The sequence below is a fragment of the Natrix helvetica genome (genome assembly GCF_964273705.1).
Source record: "Natrix helvetica genome assembly, chromosome: 5".
In the NCBI taxonomy this organism is placed as follows: Eukaryota; Metazoa; Chordata; class Lepidosauria; order Squamata; family Natricidae; genus Natrix; species Natrix helvetica.
The window spans coordinates 145,184,490-145,202,491 of record NC_138551.1 but is presented as its reverse complement, the minus strand read 5'-3'; the positions used below and the strand labels follow the sequence as shown (position 1 = coordinate 145,202,491).

Below are 18,002 nucleotides of genomic sequence, written 5' to 3'. Positions count from 1 at the left end.
CACGGAAGCAGCTGCAGTCGTGTCCCTTTCCCCGCTCCGAAAGGACGAGGGATCGTCACTCAGAGGGCGCGGGATGGCGCTGATCGGGACGGCGGCGGCGGCGGGTTGGGGGGCGGCGAGGGGAAGGGGCGGCGCGGCGCTGCTTCAGGTGAGCGAGGGTCGGAGGACGGATCGGCGGGGGTGGGAAAGGGACGCTCTCCGGCTGCGGGCTCGGACTTCCCAAGCTTCTAGTCCTCAGTGAGGACTTGGCTCTGCTCGTGCGCCGGCTAAGGTAGCAGAGTTGGAAGGGACCTTGGAGGTCATCTAGTCCGACCACACCACCCCCGCAACCCTGCTTCCCCTCCGCCTCGTTGGGTGTCTCTCTCGCAGATCCGCCGCAGAGCTCACGCGGGGGCGGCTGCATCACCGGCTACGGAGGCGTCCCCGCGGGTGAAGAGGTTCGCCGTCTACCGGTGGAGCCCGGACAACTTGGGAGAGAAGCCCCGCATGCAGACCTACGAGATAGACCTCAACAAGTGAGTGGCCCTAAGAGGGGAAGGTTAAAGTGGAGAGAAAATTGGTGATGAAGAAGTTAGCTATTATTGTAATTATAATAATATATAGTTATAAGAGGGAGGCGATAATAATAATATATAGTTATAAGAGGGAGTCACAGGAGCTCACTCCGTTACGCGGCTCTAGGGATTCGAACCGCCAACCTTTCTGATTGACAGGCTCAGTCACAGGAGCTCACTCCGTTACGTGGCGCTAGGGATTCGAACCGCCAATCTTTCTGATTGACAGGCTCAGCGTCTTAGCCACTGAGCCAGAAAGGTTGCCGGTTCGAATCCCTAGCGCCGCATAACGGGGGCTCCCGATGACTTGTCCCAGCTTCTGCCAACCTAGCAGTTCGAAAGGACGTAAAAAATGCAAGGAGAAAAATAGGAACCACCTTTGGTGGGAAGGGAACAGCGTTCCGTGCGCCTTCGGCATTGAGTCATGCCGGCCACATGACCACGGAGACGTCTTCGGACAGCGCTGGCTCTTCGGCTTTAAAACGGAGATGAGCACCGCCCCCTAGAGTCGGGAACGACAAGCACCTGTGTGTGAGAACCTTTACCTTATAGTTATATTATTAACATTATTGTGATGAATATAATAACAAATATGTGGATTATGAAATGTTTAAGTAACTACCCAGATCACACACTGTTTGATGGAAATGGAAAGTGATATAAGTAAAACAAATAAAACATGGGGAGGGAAACAAGGGGGCCGTCCACCGGGTACCAAACCGCTGCCCTTCTTCCACAGGGCAGGCCAGCCCCTCAGCTTCCTAACGCAACAGGGCTGAATGCGGACCGTAAAGTTGTAGGTTAGCAAATCTAGAAATCTCTAGAAGAAGTGCAGAGAAGAGCAACAGAGGATGAGGGGACTGGAGGCTAAAACATACAATGAACGGTTGCAGGAACTGGGCATGGCTGGTCCAGTGAAGAGAAGGACCAGGGGAGGCAGGATAGCAGGATCCAATATTTGAGGGGCTGCCACAGAGAAGGGGGGGGGAGCTATTCTCCAAAGCACCTCTAAGGCAGGACAAGAAGCAACGGATGGAAACTAATCCAGGAGAGGGGCAACCTAAAATTAAGAATCAGGCTATTAAAAAGATGTTAAGCAACCAGAAGGGTTGCAGGAACTGGGCCTGGCTAGTCTAGTGAAGAGAAGGACCAGGGGAGGCAGGATAGCAGCCTTCCAATATTTGAGGGGCTGCCACAGAGAGGAGGAGGGGGTCAAGCTATTTTCCAAAGCAGCTGAAGGCCAAACAAGGAATAATAATGGATAGAAATTGAACCAGGAGAGAAATTGAACCTGGAAATAAGGAGAAATTTTCTGACAGGGAGAACAATCCACCAATGGAATAGCTTGCCTAATCTCAAAATCCTAATCCTAAAACAGCCCCTGGGGGGGCTGGGGGGGAAGAGGGGCTGGCACTTTCTGACAGCTAGCGGGTTCTCCTCTTCCAGATGCGGCCCGATGATTCTCGATGCCTTGATCAAGATCAAGAACGAAATGGATTCCACCCTGACTTTCCGCCGGTCCTGCAGAGAAGGTGAGAGTGGCCTCCTTTGCGGTCCGGAGGAGGAGGAAGAGGAGGAGGAGGCTGCAGGTTTGACCTCCATCCCAAAAGTTTCCTTTTTGCTCTTGAAAAGCTTCATTCTCTGTCTCTCCCCCCCCCCCCCCCCCCCCAGGCATTTGTGGCTCATGTGCCATGAACATCAATGGAGGGAACACTCTAGCTTGTACCAAGAGGATCGACACCGACCTCAACAAGGTCACTAAAATCTACCCTCTCCCTCACATGTATGTGGTAAAAGATCTCGTGCCGGTAAGTCCAGGGGACGGATGGTCTCCCCAGGGCGGATGAGAAGGGGATGTGTTGGAGGGTCTCGGCTTGCAGAGCCTCTTATCGTGGGCTGGCTGTGCTCGGTCTACCCTCCGCCTGCCTTTCTTTCTGGGGACGGCAGCCTGGATCTCGACATGATTTCCCCGTACCAGTCATCCAGATGTTCTGGCCATCTGGCTTCTGCAGGGGGATCCTGGGTTCCACCACCATCACCACCAATGGGCCTAGAGCTAGGAGAAGGGCACTGGCAGAATAGAGGAAAGTAGAATAGAATGTAGAGTAGAGCAGAGCAGAGTAGAATAGAATGTATAGAGTAGAGTAGAATAGAATAGAATATAGAATAGAATATAGAATAGAATAGAATATATAGAAAATAGAATAGAATATAGAATAGAATATAGAATAGAATATAGAATAGAGCAGAATAGAATAGAATATAGAGTAGAATAGAACAGAATAGAATATAGAGTAGAATAGAATAGAATAGAATATAGAATAGAATATAGAATAGAATAGAATAGAATATAGAATATAGAATAGAATATAGAATAGAATATAGAATAGAATATAGAATAGAATATAGAATAGAATAGAATATAGAATAGAATATAGAATAGAAAATAGAATAGAATATAGAATAGAATATAGAATAGAATATAGAATAGAATAGAATGTATAGAATATAGAATAGAATATAGAATAGAATATAGAATAGAATAGAATATAGAATAGAATATAGAATAGAATATAGAATAGAATATAGAATAGAATATAGAATAGAATATAGAGTAGAATATAGAGTAGAATAGAATAGAATATAGAATAGAATATAGAATAGAATATAGAATAGAATATAGAATAGAATATAGAATAGAATAGAATATAGAATAGAATATAGAATAGAATATAGAATAGAATATAGAATAGAATATAGAGTAGAATAGAATAGAATAGAATATAGAATAGAATATAGAATAGAATATAGAATAGAAAATAGAATAGAATATAGAATAGAATATAGAATAGAATATAGAATAGAATATAGAATAGAATATAGAATAGAATAGAATGTATAGAATATAGAATAGAATATAGAATAGAATATAGAATAGAATATAGAATAGAATAGAATGTATAGAATATAGAATAGAACATAGAATAGAATATAGAATAGAATATAGAATAGAATATAGAGTAGAATAGAATAGAATATAGAATAGAATATAGAATAGAATATAGAATAGAATATAGAATAGAAAATAGAATAGAATATAGAATAGAATATAGAATAGAATATAGAATAGAATATAGAATAGAATAGAATGTATAGAATATAGAATAGAATATAGAATAGAATATAGAATAGAATATAGAATAGAATATAGAATAGAATGTATAGAATATAGAATAGAATGTATAGAATATAGAATAGAATATAGAATAGAATAGAATGTATAGAATATAGAATAGAATATAGAGTAGAATAGAATAGAATAGAATATAGAATAGAATATAGAATAGAATATAGAATAGAATATAGAATAGAATATAGAATAGAATAGAATGTATAGTATATAGAATAGAATATAGAATAGAATATAGAATAGAATATAGAATAGAATGTATAGAATATAGAATAGATTATAGAATAGAATAGAATGTATAGAATATAGAATAGAATATAGAATAGAATAGAATGTATAGAATATAGAATAGAATATAGAATAGAATAGAATGTATAGAATATAGAATAGAATATAGAATAGAATATAGAGTAGAATATAGAATAGAATATAGAGTAGAATAGAATAGAATAGAATATAGAATAGAATATAGAATAGAATATAGAATAGAATATAGAATAGAAAATAGAATAGAATAGAATATAGAATAGAATAGAATGTATAGAATATAGAATAGAATATAGAATAGAATAGAATGTATAGAATATAGAATAGAATATAGAATAGAATAGAATGTATAGAATATAGAATAGAATATAGAATAGAATAGAATGTATAGAATATAGAATAGAATATAGAATAGAATATAGAATAGAATATAGAATAGAATATAGAATAGAATATAGAATAGAATATAGAATAGAATATAGAATAGAATATAGAATAGAATATAGAATAGTATAGAATATAGAATAGAATATAGAATAGAATATAGAATAGAATAGAATAGAATGTATAGAAAATAGAATAGAAAATAGAATAGAATATAGAATAGAATAGAATGTATAGAAAATAGAATAGAATATAGAATAGAATATAGAATAGAATAGAATAGAATGTATACTAAATAGAATAGAAAATAGAATAGAATATAGAATAGAATATAGAATAGAATATAGAATAGAATATAGAATAGAATATAGAATAGAATAGAATAGAATGTATAGAAAATAGAATAGATTATAGAATAGAATATAGAATAGAATAGAATAGAATGTATAGAAAATAGAATAGAAAATAGAATAGAAAATAGAATAGAATATAGAATAGAATATAGAATAGAATAGAATGTATAGAAAATAGAATAGAATATAGAATAGAATATAGAATAGAAAATAGAATAGAATATAGAATAGAATATAGAATAGAATATAGAATAGAATATAGAATAGAATATAGAATAGAATGTATAGAATATAGAATAGAATATAGAATAGAATATAGAATAGAATATAGAATAGAATATAGAATAGAATATAGAATAGAATATAGAATAGAATAGAATAGAATAGAATATATAGAAAATAGAATAGAAAATAGAATAGAAAATAGAATAGAATATAGAATAGAATATAGAATAGAATATAGAATAGAATAGAATAGAATGTATAGAAAATAGAATAGAAAATAGAATAGAAAATAGAATAGAATATAGAATAGAATAGAATGTATAGAAAATAGAATAGAATATAGAATAGAATAGAATGTATAGAAAATAGAATAGAATATAGAATAGAATATAGAATAGAAAATAGAATAGAATATAGAATAGAATATAAAATAGAATATAGAATAGAATATAGAATAGAATATAGAATAGAATATAGAATAGAATATAGAATAGAATAGAATGTATAGAATATAGAATAGAATAGAATGTATAGAATATAGAATAGAATATAGAATAGAATATAGAATAGAATATAGAATAGAATAGAATAGAATAGAATATATAGAAAATAGAATAGAAAATAGAATAGAATATAGAATAGAATAGAATAGAATGTATAGAAAATAGAATAGAAAATAGAATAGAATATAGAATAGAATAGAATGTATAGAAAATAGAATAGAATATAGAATAGAATAGAATGTATAGAAAATAGAATAGAATATAGAATAGAATATAGAATAGAATATAGAATAGAAAATAGAATAGAATATAGAATAGAATATAGAATAGAATATAGAATAGAATAGAATGTATAGAATATAGAATAGAATATAGAATAGAATATAGAATAGAATATAGAATAGAATAGAATAGAATGTATAGAAAATAGAATAGAAAATAGAATAGAAAATAGAATAGAATATAGAATAGAATAGAATGTATAGAAAATAGAATAGAATATAGAATAGAATATAGAATAGAATAGAATAGAATGTATACTAAATAGAATAGAAAATAGAATAGAATATAGAATAGAATATAGAATAGAATATAGAATAGAATATAGAATAGAATAGAATAGAATGTATAGAAAATAGAATAGATTATAGAATAGAATATAGAATAGAATAGAATAGAATGTATAGAAAATAGAATAGAAAATAGAATAGAAAATAGAATAGAATATAGAATAGAATATAGAATAGAATAGAATGTATAGAAAATAGAATAGAATATAGAATAGAATATAGAATAGAAAATAGAATAGAATATAGAATAGAATATAGAATAGAATATAGAATAGAATATAGAATAGAATATAGAATAGAATGTATAGAATATAGAATAGAATATAGAATAGAATATAGAATAGAATATAGAATAGAATATAGAATAGAATATAGAATAGAATATAGAATAGAATATAGAATAGAATAGAATAGAATAGAATATATAGAAAATAGAATAGAAAATAGAATAGAAAATAGAATAGAATATAGAATAGAATATAGAATAGAATATAGAATAGAATAGAATAGAATGTATAGAAAATAGAATAGAAAATAGAATAGAAAATAGAATAGAATATAGAATAGAATAGAATGTATAGAAAATAGAATAGAATATAGAATAGAATAGAATGTATAGAAAATAGAATAGAATATAGAATAGAATATAGAATAGAAAATAGAATAGAATATAGAATAGAATATAAAATAGAATATAGAATAGAATATAGAATAGAATATAGAATAGAATATAGAATAGAATATAGAATAGAATAGAATGTATAGAATATAGAATAGAATAGAATGTATAGAATATAGAATAGAATATAGAATAGAATATAGAATAGAATATAGAATAGAATAGAATAGAATAGAATATATAGAAAATAGAATAGAAAATAGAATAGAATATAGAATAGAATAGAATAGAATGTATAGAAAATAGAATAGAAAATAGAATAGAATATAGAATAGAATAGAATGTATAGAAAATAGAATAGAATATAGAATAGAATAGAATGTATAGAAAATAGAATAGAATATAGAATAGAATATAGAATAGAATATAGAATAGAAAATAGAATAGAATATAGAATAGAATATAGAATAGAATATAGAATAGAATAGAATGTATAGAATATAGAATAGAATATAGAATAGAATATAGAATAGAATATAGAATAGAATAGAATAGAATGTATAGAAAATAGAATAGAAAATAGAATAGAAAATAGAATAGAATATAGAATAGAATAGAATGTATAGAAAATAGAATAGAATATAGAATAGAATAGAATGTATAGAAAATAGAATAGAATATATTTATTTTATTTATTTATTTCTTAGATTTTTAGACCGCCCCTCTCCCAAAAAGGGACTCGGGGCGGTGTACAGTCAATACAATAAAACCAATCATAATAATTAAATACATTTAAGCTACATTTAAAATACATTTGGAGGGGGAGATAGGCTGTACTAAGAAATAAATACCTAAAAACATCACAATTAAAACCCCAAACCCTAAAATAAAATAAATCCCTGGGAGGTAAAGCTAAGAGAGTGCCAGGCCAGCTGACTGAAATAGGTGAGTCTTTAACTTTTGCCGGAAGGAACGGAGGTCGGTGGTAGTTCGAATGTCTGGGGGGAGGTCATTCCAGAGGGTTGGGCCCATCACAGAGAAGGATCTACTCCTAGGTGTCGCCCGCTGGCATTGCCTAGCAGACGGCACCAGGAGGAATATAGAATAGAATATAGAATAGAATAGAATGTATAGAAAATAGAATAGAAAATAGAATAGAAAATAGAATAGAATATAGAATAGAATATAGAATAGAATATAGAATAGAATAGAATAGAATAGGATGTAGAGTAGAGCAGAATAGAATAGAATAGGATGTAGAGTAGAGTAGAAAATAGAACAGAATAGAATATAGAGTAGAATAGAATATAGCAGCGATGGCGAACCTTTTTTGGCTCGTGTGCCACAAGTGGGGGGAGCGCAGGGGGATCGTGTGCAGGCGTGCCACACCCATAATGCAATGCGCGACCCCCAGTGCGCATGCGCGCACAACGAATGACCCCCCATTTTTACATGCTTTTTTCGCCCTCCCCAGGCTCCAGAGGCTTTATAGGAGCCTGGGGAGGGCGAAAAGAGCCTCCCCCCCCCCCCGAGGTCCTCCAGTTTGTGACTTCCAGTTTGCTCGGAGGGTGGTTTTAAGCGTTCCGAAGGCTTCAGGGAAGCCTCCGGATGGTCCCTGAAGCCTCCGGAGGGTCTCCGTGGAGGGCGGGGGAGGCTCTTTTCGCCCTCCCCAGGCTCCTATAAAGCCTCTGGAGCCTGGGGAGGGCGAAAAATGGCTTTTAAAAAGGTGAACATGCGTGCTGGCCAGCTGACAGGGCAGCGCCTTGCGTGCCCTGACAAATGGCTCCGTGTGCCACCTGTGGCACGCGTGCCATAGGTTCGCCATCACTGGAATATAGAATAGAATGTAGAGTAGGATAGGATAGGATAGGATTCTTTATTGGCCAAGTGTGATTGGACACATAAGGAATTTGTCTTTGGTGCAGATGCTCTCTGTACATAAAAAGAAAAAAAAATATTCATCAACTCATAAGATACGTACAACACAGTGATAGCCATAGGTTAAGAAATAAGCAATCAAATCATAGTAGGAAACAAATAAAATCATATAAGTGGTAGAGATGCAAGCAACATTGCTATAGTCATAAGTGGGAGGAGATAGGTAATAGGAAGGATGAGAAGAAGAATAGTAATACAGTCCTAGTAGTTAATTTGACAATGTTGTGGGAATTAGTTGTTTAGCAGAGTGATGGCATTTAGGGGGGGGGGGGGGAACTGTCCTTGTGTCTTGTTGTTCTGGTGTGCAGAGCCCTATAGTGTCTCTTTGAGGGTAAAAGTTGAAACAATTTATGCCCAGGATGGGAGGGGTCGGTAGATATTTGCACAGAAAGGTGGGTGTTCTGTTTTGTGCCTGGCAGCCTTCACCTCACTACTGTCCAGCTAGACAACTATACCTGTTGTCTCCCATTGTGCTTAGCCTGAATGGGCCGTGTGGTTTTGGCTTAGCATGCTACAAAAGAGATGCTGTACTTGCAAGCTACCTTTTACATCAATCCTCGATCATGGCTTATTCACAAGAGCTGTGGTGACGCCGTGGTTAGAATGCGGCATTGCAGGCTAATTCTGCTCACCGCCAGGAGTTCGATCCTCGCTGGCTCAAGGTTGACTCAGCCTTTCAAGGTCGGGATGCAGATTGCCTGGGGGGCAAAAGAGGCTGACTCTGTAAACTGCTTGGAGAAGGCTGTGAAGCACTGCGCAGCGGTATATAAGTCTAAGGGCTATTGCTAGTATTCCACATGCCATTTCTCTTTAATCAGAGCTTGATGCCTTGGTGCGTAAACTCAGGCGGTGTTTGTTCTCCCTCCTTCAGGACCTGAGCAACTTCTACGCCCAATACAAAGCTATCCAGCCTTACCTGAAGAAGAAGGATGAATCAAACCAGGGCAAAGAGCAGTATTTACAGTCCATAGAAGATCGGGATAAGCTGGTCATTGCATTTCCTTCGTGTCTCTTTTAGCTGACAGCAGTCCTCTGGTCACTCCTGTTTTGGAGAGCTGCTGCCTCTCCTGGCCAGCCCTTATAGCCTCACCAAAACCCCATGATGGATAAGAGTGCACCTTCTCCTTCTCCCCTCTTCTCGGGAATAGCCAAATGCCGGAATGTGCTCCCAAATGCGTGGCGAGCGTTGGATTTCGAAGCGCCTCCTGATCCAACCCAAGCCAACCCTAAAACAGTTTCTTAGCGTCACAAAAGGGGCTGCGTGATGAAAAGCAGGGGAGGAGGGAGGCTGCTTTCTCCTTGGGGTAGGGGGAGAGGAGAGAGAGAGACGGCAAAAAGGAGAGGGGAAAGAGATAGAGAAGGAGGGGGGAAGAGAAAGAAGAGGGAGAGAAGGGAAAAAGAGAGGAGAGAGACGGAGAAGGAGAGAGGGGGGAAAGGATAGAAGGAGAGAGGGGAATAGAGACAGAAGGAGGGGGGAAAGGAGTGAGAGAAGGGAAAAAGAGACAGGAGAGGGAAGAGGAGAGGAAAGGGAAAAAGGGGAAAGGAGAGGGAGGGAGGGGAGAAGGGAAAAAGGAGAGGAAAAGGGAAGAGGAGAGAAGGGAAAAGGGGGAAGGAGAGAACGGAAAAAGGAGAGGGAAAAGAAGATGAGGGGGAGAAAGGAGAGGGAGAGATGAGAGAGAAGGGAAAAAGGGGAGAAGGATGGGATAAGAGGAAGGAGGGAATGGAAAAAGAGGAAAAAGGAGAGAAGGAGAGGAGAGAAAAGGGAAAGGGGGAGGAGAGAAGGGAAAAAGGAGAGAAGGGGAAAAGGGAAATAGAGGGAGGGAGGAAGAAGAGAAGGGAAAAAGGCGAGGAAAAAGAGAAGGAGGAAAGAGGACAGAGAAGGAAAACAGAAGGAGAGGGGGAAAGCAAAAAGAGAAGGGAAAAAGAAGAGAGGAAAAAGAGAAGGAGGAAAGAGGACAGAGAAGAGAAAAGAGAGAAGGAGAGAGGGGGAAAGCAAAAAGAGAAGGGAAAAAGGCGAGGAAAAAGAGAAGGAGGAAAGAGGACAGAGAAGGAAAACAGAGAAGGAGAGAGGGGGAAAGCAAAAAGAAGGGAAAAAGAAGAGAGGCAAAAGAGAAGGAGAGGGGGGAAAGGAGAAGGGAGAGAGGGGGGGAAGGAGAGAGGCTGGTGGGCTATAGGGTGGGCACTGGCTGCCTCTTCAGGGGATTCCTCTTCTCCCTCACGAGGGCGTCTCTTTTGCTCTCCCAGGACGGGCTCTACGAGTGCATCCTTTGCGCTTGCTGCAGCACCAGCTGCCCCAGTTACTGGTGGAACGCGGACAAGTACCTCGGCCCAGCCGTGCTCATGCAGGTAACGGGGCCGCTGGCCGAAGGCCACTCTTCCCCCTGCCCCTCGGCTGGATTGGGAGGTGGGCCTCTGCTCTTAAGGCCCAGGAGGCAGTTGGGGGGGAGGGGGAGAGGAAAAGCGGTCCTTCCCAAGAGCGGCTGCTCCCTCAGGCCTACCGCTGGATGATCGACTCCCGGGACGACTACACCGAGGAGCGCTTGGCTCAGCTGGAGGACCCTTTCTCCCTCTACCGTTGCCACACCATCATGAACTGCACCCAGGCCTGCCCCAAGGTGGGTGCTTGGGACCAGGTTCCCACCCCCCCACCCCCCATCTGGGATGGGAGCCGGCTGGGGCGAGCGAGGGCGAGAACCGTGCCCACCAACTCTCCCTTCCCCGTTGTTTTCTCTCCCTTAGGGCCTGAATCCCGGGAAGGCAATTGCCGAAATCAAGAAAATGATGGCTACACACAAAGAGAAGGCAGCGCATGGCTAGCTGCTTTCCCCGCACAGCGCACAGCCTGCCTTCCTTCCTGCCGGGGTGGGTGGGTAGGGGATTTAATTTATAGCTGGGGTTTCAGCGGGGTCAGAGACCCCTTGCTTGTGTGGAATTGTACAGCCAAACCTGTAAAGACGAATTAAAAATAAAAATCAGTTTCCTACTTTATTCCTCTCTTTCCCCTCTCTGTTCGGGTCAGGCTTTGCTCTCAAGGGCAGACGCTTCTCTGCACAGCGCTCAAGAGACCCCAAGGTGTGTGTTTGTGTGTGTGGGGTGAGGTAGGAGCCCAGTGGGTCAACTTTCCTTCTGACTAACACCCTCCCCCCCTTTTCTTCAGTTCACGCACAGCCTGTATTCCTCCAGCAACGACGTCCTCGAACGAACAGCGAATAAGCCCGTAAAAATACGCCTTGCCCAAATCTGGAAAAGTAGATTTAACACCTCTTTATTTATGTAAAGGGAGGCGTTGGCTCAGGGGCTAAGACGCTGAGCTTGTCGATCAGAAAGGTTTACGGTTCAAATCCCTAGCGCCGCGTAAACGGAGGGAGCTCCCGTGACTTGCCCCAGCTTCTGCCAACCTAGCCGTTCGAAAGCACGTAAAAAAATGCAAGTAGAAAAATAGGGACCACCTTTGGTGGGAAGGGAACAGCGTTCCGTGCGCCTTCCGGAGTTGAGTCATGCCAGCTACGTGACCACGGAGACGTCTTCGGACAACGCTGGCTCTTCGGCTTTGAGACGGAGATGAGCACCGCCCCCTAGAGTCGGGAATGACTAACACTATATGCAAGGGGAACTTTTACCTTTATTTATGTACACAAGCAAGGAGAGGCCTCCCCCCTCGGAGAGGGGAAGGGGTGTTCCCCGGGCGGAAAGATCTTGTAGTCATTTGCAAGGGCACGGGAGCGAGAGTTGGCATGCGACAAGTTAGCCAGTTAAGTTCGTAATTAGGAGTTGCTTTAGGGGACCATCCATGGTGGTGAACATAAAAATGAGGTCAGGATCCACACAGCATGCCGGCTTGCCCTCAAGATGGTTTGTTTCGTCTTGGTACATAATTTGTAACACAGTTTGGTGAAGAGAAATGTGAGTTTCTCCTCCACCAGGCTTAGAAAAGGAATAAGGAGGGATAGGATAGAAGAATAGAATAGATTAATATACAACAGAACATGAATGGAATGGGAATAGAATAGAATATAGGATAGAATGAGAATAAATAGAGTGGAATGGAGTAGGTATTAGAATAGAATAGAATAGAATAGAATAGAATATAGGATAAAATGAGAATAAATAGAATGGAAAGTATTTGAATTGAATTGAATTATGGAATAAGGAATAGAATAGAATAGAATATAGGACAGAATTAGAATGAATGGAATGGAATAGGTATTAGAATATAATAGAATTATGGAATGGAATAAGGAATAGAATAGAATATAGGATAGAATTGGAATAAATAGAGTGGAATGGAGTAGGTAGAATAGAATAAAATATAGGATAAAATTAGAATAAATAGAATGGAAACTTTGAATTGAATTGAATTATTGAATGGAATAAGGAATAGAATAGAATATAGGATAGAATTAGAATAAATAGAATGGAATGGAGTAAGTAGAATAGAATAGAATAAAATATAGGTTAAGGTTAGAATAAATAGAATGGAATGTATTAGAATTGAATTGAATTATGGAATGGAATAAGGAATAGAATAGAATATAGGATAGAATTAGAATAAATAGAATGGAATGGAATAGGTATTAAAATAGAGTAGAATTATGGAATAAGGAATAAAATAGAATTAGAATAAATAGAAAGGAATGGAATAGGTGTTAGAATGGAATACAATAATACAATACAATACAATACAATAGTAGAGTTGGAAGGGACCTTGGAGGTCTTCTAGTCCAACCCCCTGCCTAGGCAGGAATAGAATTATGGAATGGTACCATTCCATAATTCTATTCCATTCTAACACCTATTAGAATGGAATAGAATTATGGAATTATACCTATTATACTATAAGGAATAGAATAGAATTATGGAATAGAATAGAATATAGGATAGAATTAGAATAAATGGAATGGAATAGGTGTTAGAATGGAATAGAATTATGGAATGGAATAAGGAATAGAATAGAATATAGGATAGAATTAGAATAAATAGAATAGGAGGAGGGAAGAAAAATAGAATATTTTTTATTCTATTCCTTACTCTATTCCATTCTAATGTACATATAATAGTGTATATAAATGTTTAAAAAACCTCTGGATATAAACCTTTATAGAGTTGTTGCAAAGCTGAAACTGATGTAAAATGGAAGAAAGCTGTATAATAATAATAATATTTTAAAAAAAGAAAGATGAGAAAGGTTGAAAACAAAACGAGGCAGTCCTGTGGGGGATTCAAAAGCCCTATATATATAGGGACCACCGTAGGCCTGGGAGGGGCTGCTAATGCCCTTCAGGCCCAGCGGCGTCGTACTGCTGGGAGAGGGGGGGGGGAGAGAGAGAGCTCTGAGTCGACTCCGCTAGGACTACTTCTCCCGGCAGCCTCCGCGAGCCCAGGCCCCGCCCCCTCCGGGATCAGCTGCTGCCGAGCTCGCCCGCTTCGCTCACCTCCGCTTCGCCGGCAGCTCCCGGGCGGACGGACGGACGGGCGAGCGATCGGAGCTGTCCACCTGCTGGAGCCGCTGCCGGCAGGACCGGGAGAGACAGCAGCTCGGGGGCTCTCCTGCAAGGGAGAGCCCGCTCGCCGCCCCGCTTCGCCTTGCCTTCTTCGGGGCGCCCGGGGACAGCCTGCGGGCGATTTCGACCGGTGGTGCCCGTCCCCTGGCCGCTGCAGGAAGAGCCTTAAGCCGGCTCCCTCCGGCCGGGCTCTTTCTTGATCGCGGGCCAAAGAGAGAGGTGTGACACGTAGCACTGCGGGCGGCCTGGATTTGGAGGACCAGGGACTGTCGTCTTTCATTCCCCCCCCCCGACTGGTGAGGAAGGGGCTTTGCGGGGGGAGGCAGCGGGGTACGGGCAGGGGGTGGCCGCCGCTGGCCCAAGAGAAGCAGGTGCCTTTGGACGGAGCCTCCTCCTCCTCCTCCTTTGCAGGGGGCTGGGGCTTGGCTGGAGGGGGCTGCCCGAGCTTGTCCTGAGCGCCCCCCGCCCCACTCAGCACTGAGCCAGTCTCTTGCCCGGAGTTTCCCCCCTCCCCCAAAATGACACTTTGGGGGGAGGGGGGAAACTTGGGGGGGGGATGCTGCTCTACCTGCATGGCTGGGCTAAGCTTCCCCTCGTTTCCCATGGGAGGGGGGAGTTTGCCCTGAGTTTCCCCCCCCCCTCCACAACACTTAGCCAGTCCCTTGGCTGGAGTTTCCCCCCCTCCCCAAAAATGACTAACTTCAGGGGGGGGCTGTTCTACCTGTGTGACTGGGCTCAGCTTCCCCTCGTTTCCCATGGGAGGGGAGGAGTTTGTCCTGAGTGCCCCCCTCCCCATTCAGCACTGAGCCAGTCCCTTGCCCGGAGTTTTCCCCCTCCCCAGAAGGGACTTTGACTTCCGGGGGGGGGGATGCTGCTCTACCTGCATGGCTGGGCTCAGCTTCCCCGGGGGGGGGGGGTATTTGTCCTGAGTGCCCCCCTCCCCACTCAGCACTGAGCCAGTCCCTTGCCCGGGGTTTCCCTCCTCCCCCAAAATGACACTTTGTCTTGGGGGGGGGGTGCTCTACCTTGCATGGCTGGGCTAAGCTTCCCCTCGTTTCCCATGGGAGGGGGGAGTTTGCTCTGAGTTTCCCCCCCCCTCCACAGCACTTAGCCAGTCCCTTGGCTGGAGTTTCCCCCCTCCACAAAAATGACTAACTTGGGGGGGGGGGGAGAATACTGTTCTACCTGTGTGGCTGGGGTCAGCTTCCCCTTCTTTCCCATGGGAGGGGAGGAGTTTGTCCTGAGTGCCTCCCCCCACTCAGCACTGGGCCAATCCCTTGCCTGGAGTTTCCCCCCTCCCCAAAAAGTACCTTGGCTTCAGAGGGAGGGGGATGCTGCTCTACCTGCGTGGCCCTCTCGCTTCCCATGGGAGGGGAGGAGTTTGCCCTGAGTGCCCTCTACCCACAAACTGGGACAGTCCCTTGCCCGGAGTTTCCCCCCCTCTCCAAAAAGGACTTTTCCTTGGGGGTGGGCAAATACTGCTCTACTTGCATGGGTGGGCTCAGCTTCCCCTCGTTTCCCATGGGAGGGGGGGGTGTCTCAGCCATAAGAGGTGTCCCAGCCAAAAGCCTTACCCACCTCCCCCCCCCCCCGGCTGGCCATCCTGCCAGCTCCCTGCTCTCATCTTTTCTCCCCCCTGCCCCTTTGCACTGACTTCACGGAACTGTCCGACCCCTGAACCCTGGAGTAAGTCCCAGGCACACGAGAGGGACAGAGGCCGGGTGACAGGACATGCTGAGCGAATGTGTCCGGCCGCTTTCATCCCTGCCTGTGAAGCCCACCGAGGGCAAGGCCAGTGCTACTCTGGCCGTAATCACCCAGTGCTGAGAGACGTACCTTTTCTGAGGCTCCCTGTTTGGCCAGGTACTGATGGAGGGTACGGTGCTCCAATTCTCTTGAGGATGTTTGGAAAAGTTGAAGGGTCCCATGGAGGCCGCCGAATGCGCCAGGATCTTGCCAGGTAAGAGACGAAAGGGCTTAAAAAAGAGAAGAAGGGTGGGGGAGCCAAAATCCAGCTGCTTCTCTGTGTTCAGGGCGGCCCCTCTCTCCGTCTCTCGCAAGATGCAGGATCTGTCCCATGAAAGGGAGATAATCCAGCCAGCAACAGGTGTCTCTGGCTAAACACATCTGTGTATGATGGGTTGGAGAACTCCCTCTCTTTATCTTGGACATGAAAATAAGCTCCTATTTGTTTTTGGGAGCAGTCTTTCTTTCTTTCCTTCCTTAGCAGATTTTTTTTTATTTTTTCCCTTCTACAACACATTACAGTCATTATATCAACATTGTTATATCATCATATCTGTACACGTATATAACATTTCACTTCTATATTTGCACACCTTTATACACAGTTCTCTATATATGTGTTGTATGTGTGCTGATAAATAAATAAAGGGAGACTAGTATAGATCTATTTCAAGCTATTTAGCTCTCATCAGCTAGCCATACCCTTACTGGGATTTGAACCTGGGCTGTATTACATATTAGGCAGATGTATTAGCCACTAAGCCACAGGCTCTCCTCCTTATCAGCTGAGCCATAGGAAATAGGTATGTATTTGTGTTACAACCCCTCAAATCCCAGTAAGGGTATGGCTAGCTGATGAGAGCTAAATAGCTTGAAATAGAACTATACTAGTCTCCCTTTATTTATTTATCAGCACAAATACAACACAAACATAGCAAAGGCAACATTAAAAATAAAAATATGGTTTTCTGCCTGGATGATCTTCTGTAATGAGCCGAAGGACAGAAAGGGGGAGTAGTGAGCTCCCTCCCATATTTGGGCATACCAGAGGTTGTAACACAAATACATTCTCTATATATTTATATATAGTTTTTCGGCTTAATTAATTTTCTTGTTTTGCAGCCATTTGTACCAATTGTTCCAAATTTCATAATATTCCGACACTTCTTTATCTTTTAATTTCCAGTGTTAATTTATCCATCTCTGCACAATCCAAAGGTTTTTTTTTATCACTAACTCGTCCGAGGGGGCATTATTTTGTTTCCTGCATTGGGCAAAAGCTATTCCAGCTGTAGTTAGCAGATGTGTTAATGTGTATTTAATTTTCTTTGTATATTTCCCTTTGATTATTCCCAGCAGAAAGATTTCGGGTTTGTATTTTATCTGTTCTCCTGTAATTTCTTGCACCAATTTGTTTTGGGAATCAGTTTTTCTTTCTTTCCTTCCTTCTCCTTCTCCTCCTCCTCCTCTCTATTTTTTTAAACTAATTTTTATTGAACGTTTTAATCTTTAAAAACAGAAAGAAATACACAACAAGAAAAAACAAAACACAAAACTTACATAACGATATGAAGTAATTATACAGCCTCCTGGATCAGCTTTCACGTTTAGCCTTTATAGTTCTCCATTCTGCATTGCCTTCCTATTGCTTTTACCTTGCCCTATAATAGTATAATAACAGTAGTACTAACACTGATAATAATATTAATGATTTATATCACCGTATAGTTGCATTCTCTATTTCCTGTTTTGGCTTCTGTTTTCTAGCCGCGTATAAATTCCTCCTCCTCTCTGTTATTCCCTCATTTCCCCCTTCTGCACTTCTTCCAAATACACTTGAAAGTATCTTCCATCCATCCTTCAGCTCATCGGTCTCTTTAAACATGAAAAAAGAGACCGTGATCCCTCTAACCCCAATGGGGGCAAGCAAGATGGTGCTTCCATACAGGGCCCAGGGGCAGAACAGTGCCTCTGTTGGATGAGGTGCCTTGCAGGAAGGTCTCCGGCTGTGGGGAAGCAGGGCTAATTCTGCCCCCTCAAAAAAGCCCAGCCCAAAATGGACTCTTTGGCACAGCTTCTTTTGCACCTGGAGTTCCACACGCTTCACATTTGCGACCGGAGTGATTCACGAAGCTCCTCTGCAGTTCATGTTC

General features: G+C 41.2%; 2 protein-coding genes across 4 annotated transcripts in view; both read left to right on the top strand.

Moving 5' to 3' along the window:
- SDHB (succinate dehydrogenase complex iron sulfur subunit B) lies at window positions 1-11,498 on the top strand. The gene is made up of 8 exons (XM_081956327.1): window positions 1-148; window positions 370-515; window positions 2,001-2,086; window positions 2,226-2,362; window positions 9,474-9,590; window positions 10,847-10,948; window positions 11,095-11,217; window positions 11,342-11,498. The coding sequence occupies exons 1-8, from the start codon at window positions 74-76 to the stop codon at window positions 11,417-11,419; spliced, it is 864 nt and encodes a 287-aa protein (XP_081812453.1). The 5' UTR covers window positions 1-73; the 3' UTR covers window positions 11,420-11,498.
- Window positions 11,499-14,007: 2,509 nt separating this feature from the next.
- The window catches only part of ATP13A2 (ATPase cation transporting 13A2), a 34,709-nt gene continuing 30,714 nt past the window's right edge, over window positions 14,008-18,002 (top strand). Inside the window, exons 1-2 of one of the 3 annotated variants that reach the window (XR_014175459.1) lie at window positions 14,008-14,399; window positions 15,967-16,063. Coding sequence is in view for 2 of the 3 variants with exons in the window: in XM_081953813.1 (XP_081809939.1) it covers window positions 16,030-16,063 (34 nt within the window). In the remaining variant the exon portion in view is untranslated. Of the gene's footprint in view, window positions 14,400-15,774; window positions 16,064-18,002 lie in introns of those variants that run through there. The other 2 variants (XM_081953813.1, XM_081953814.1) reach the window with 2 other exon arrangements.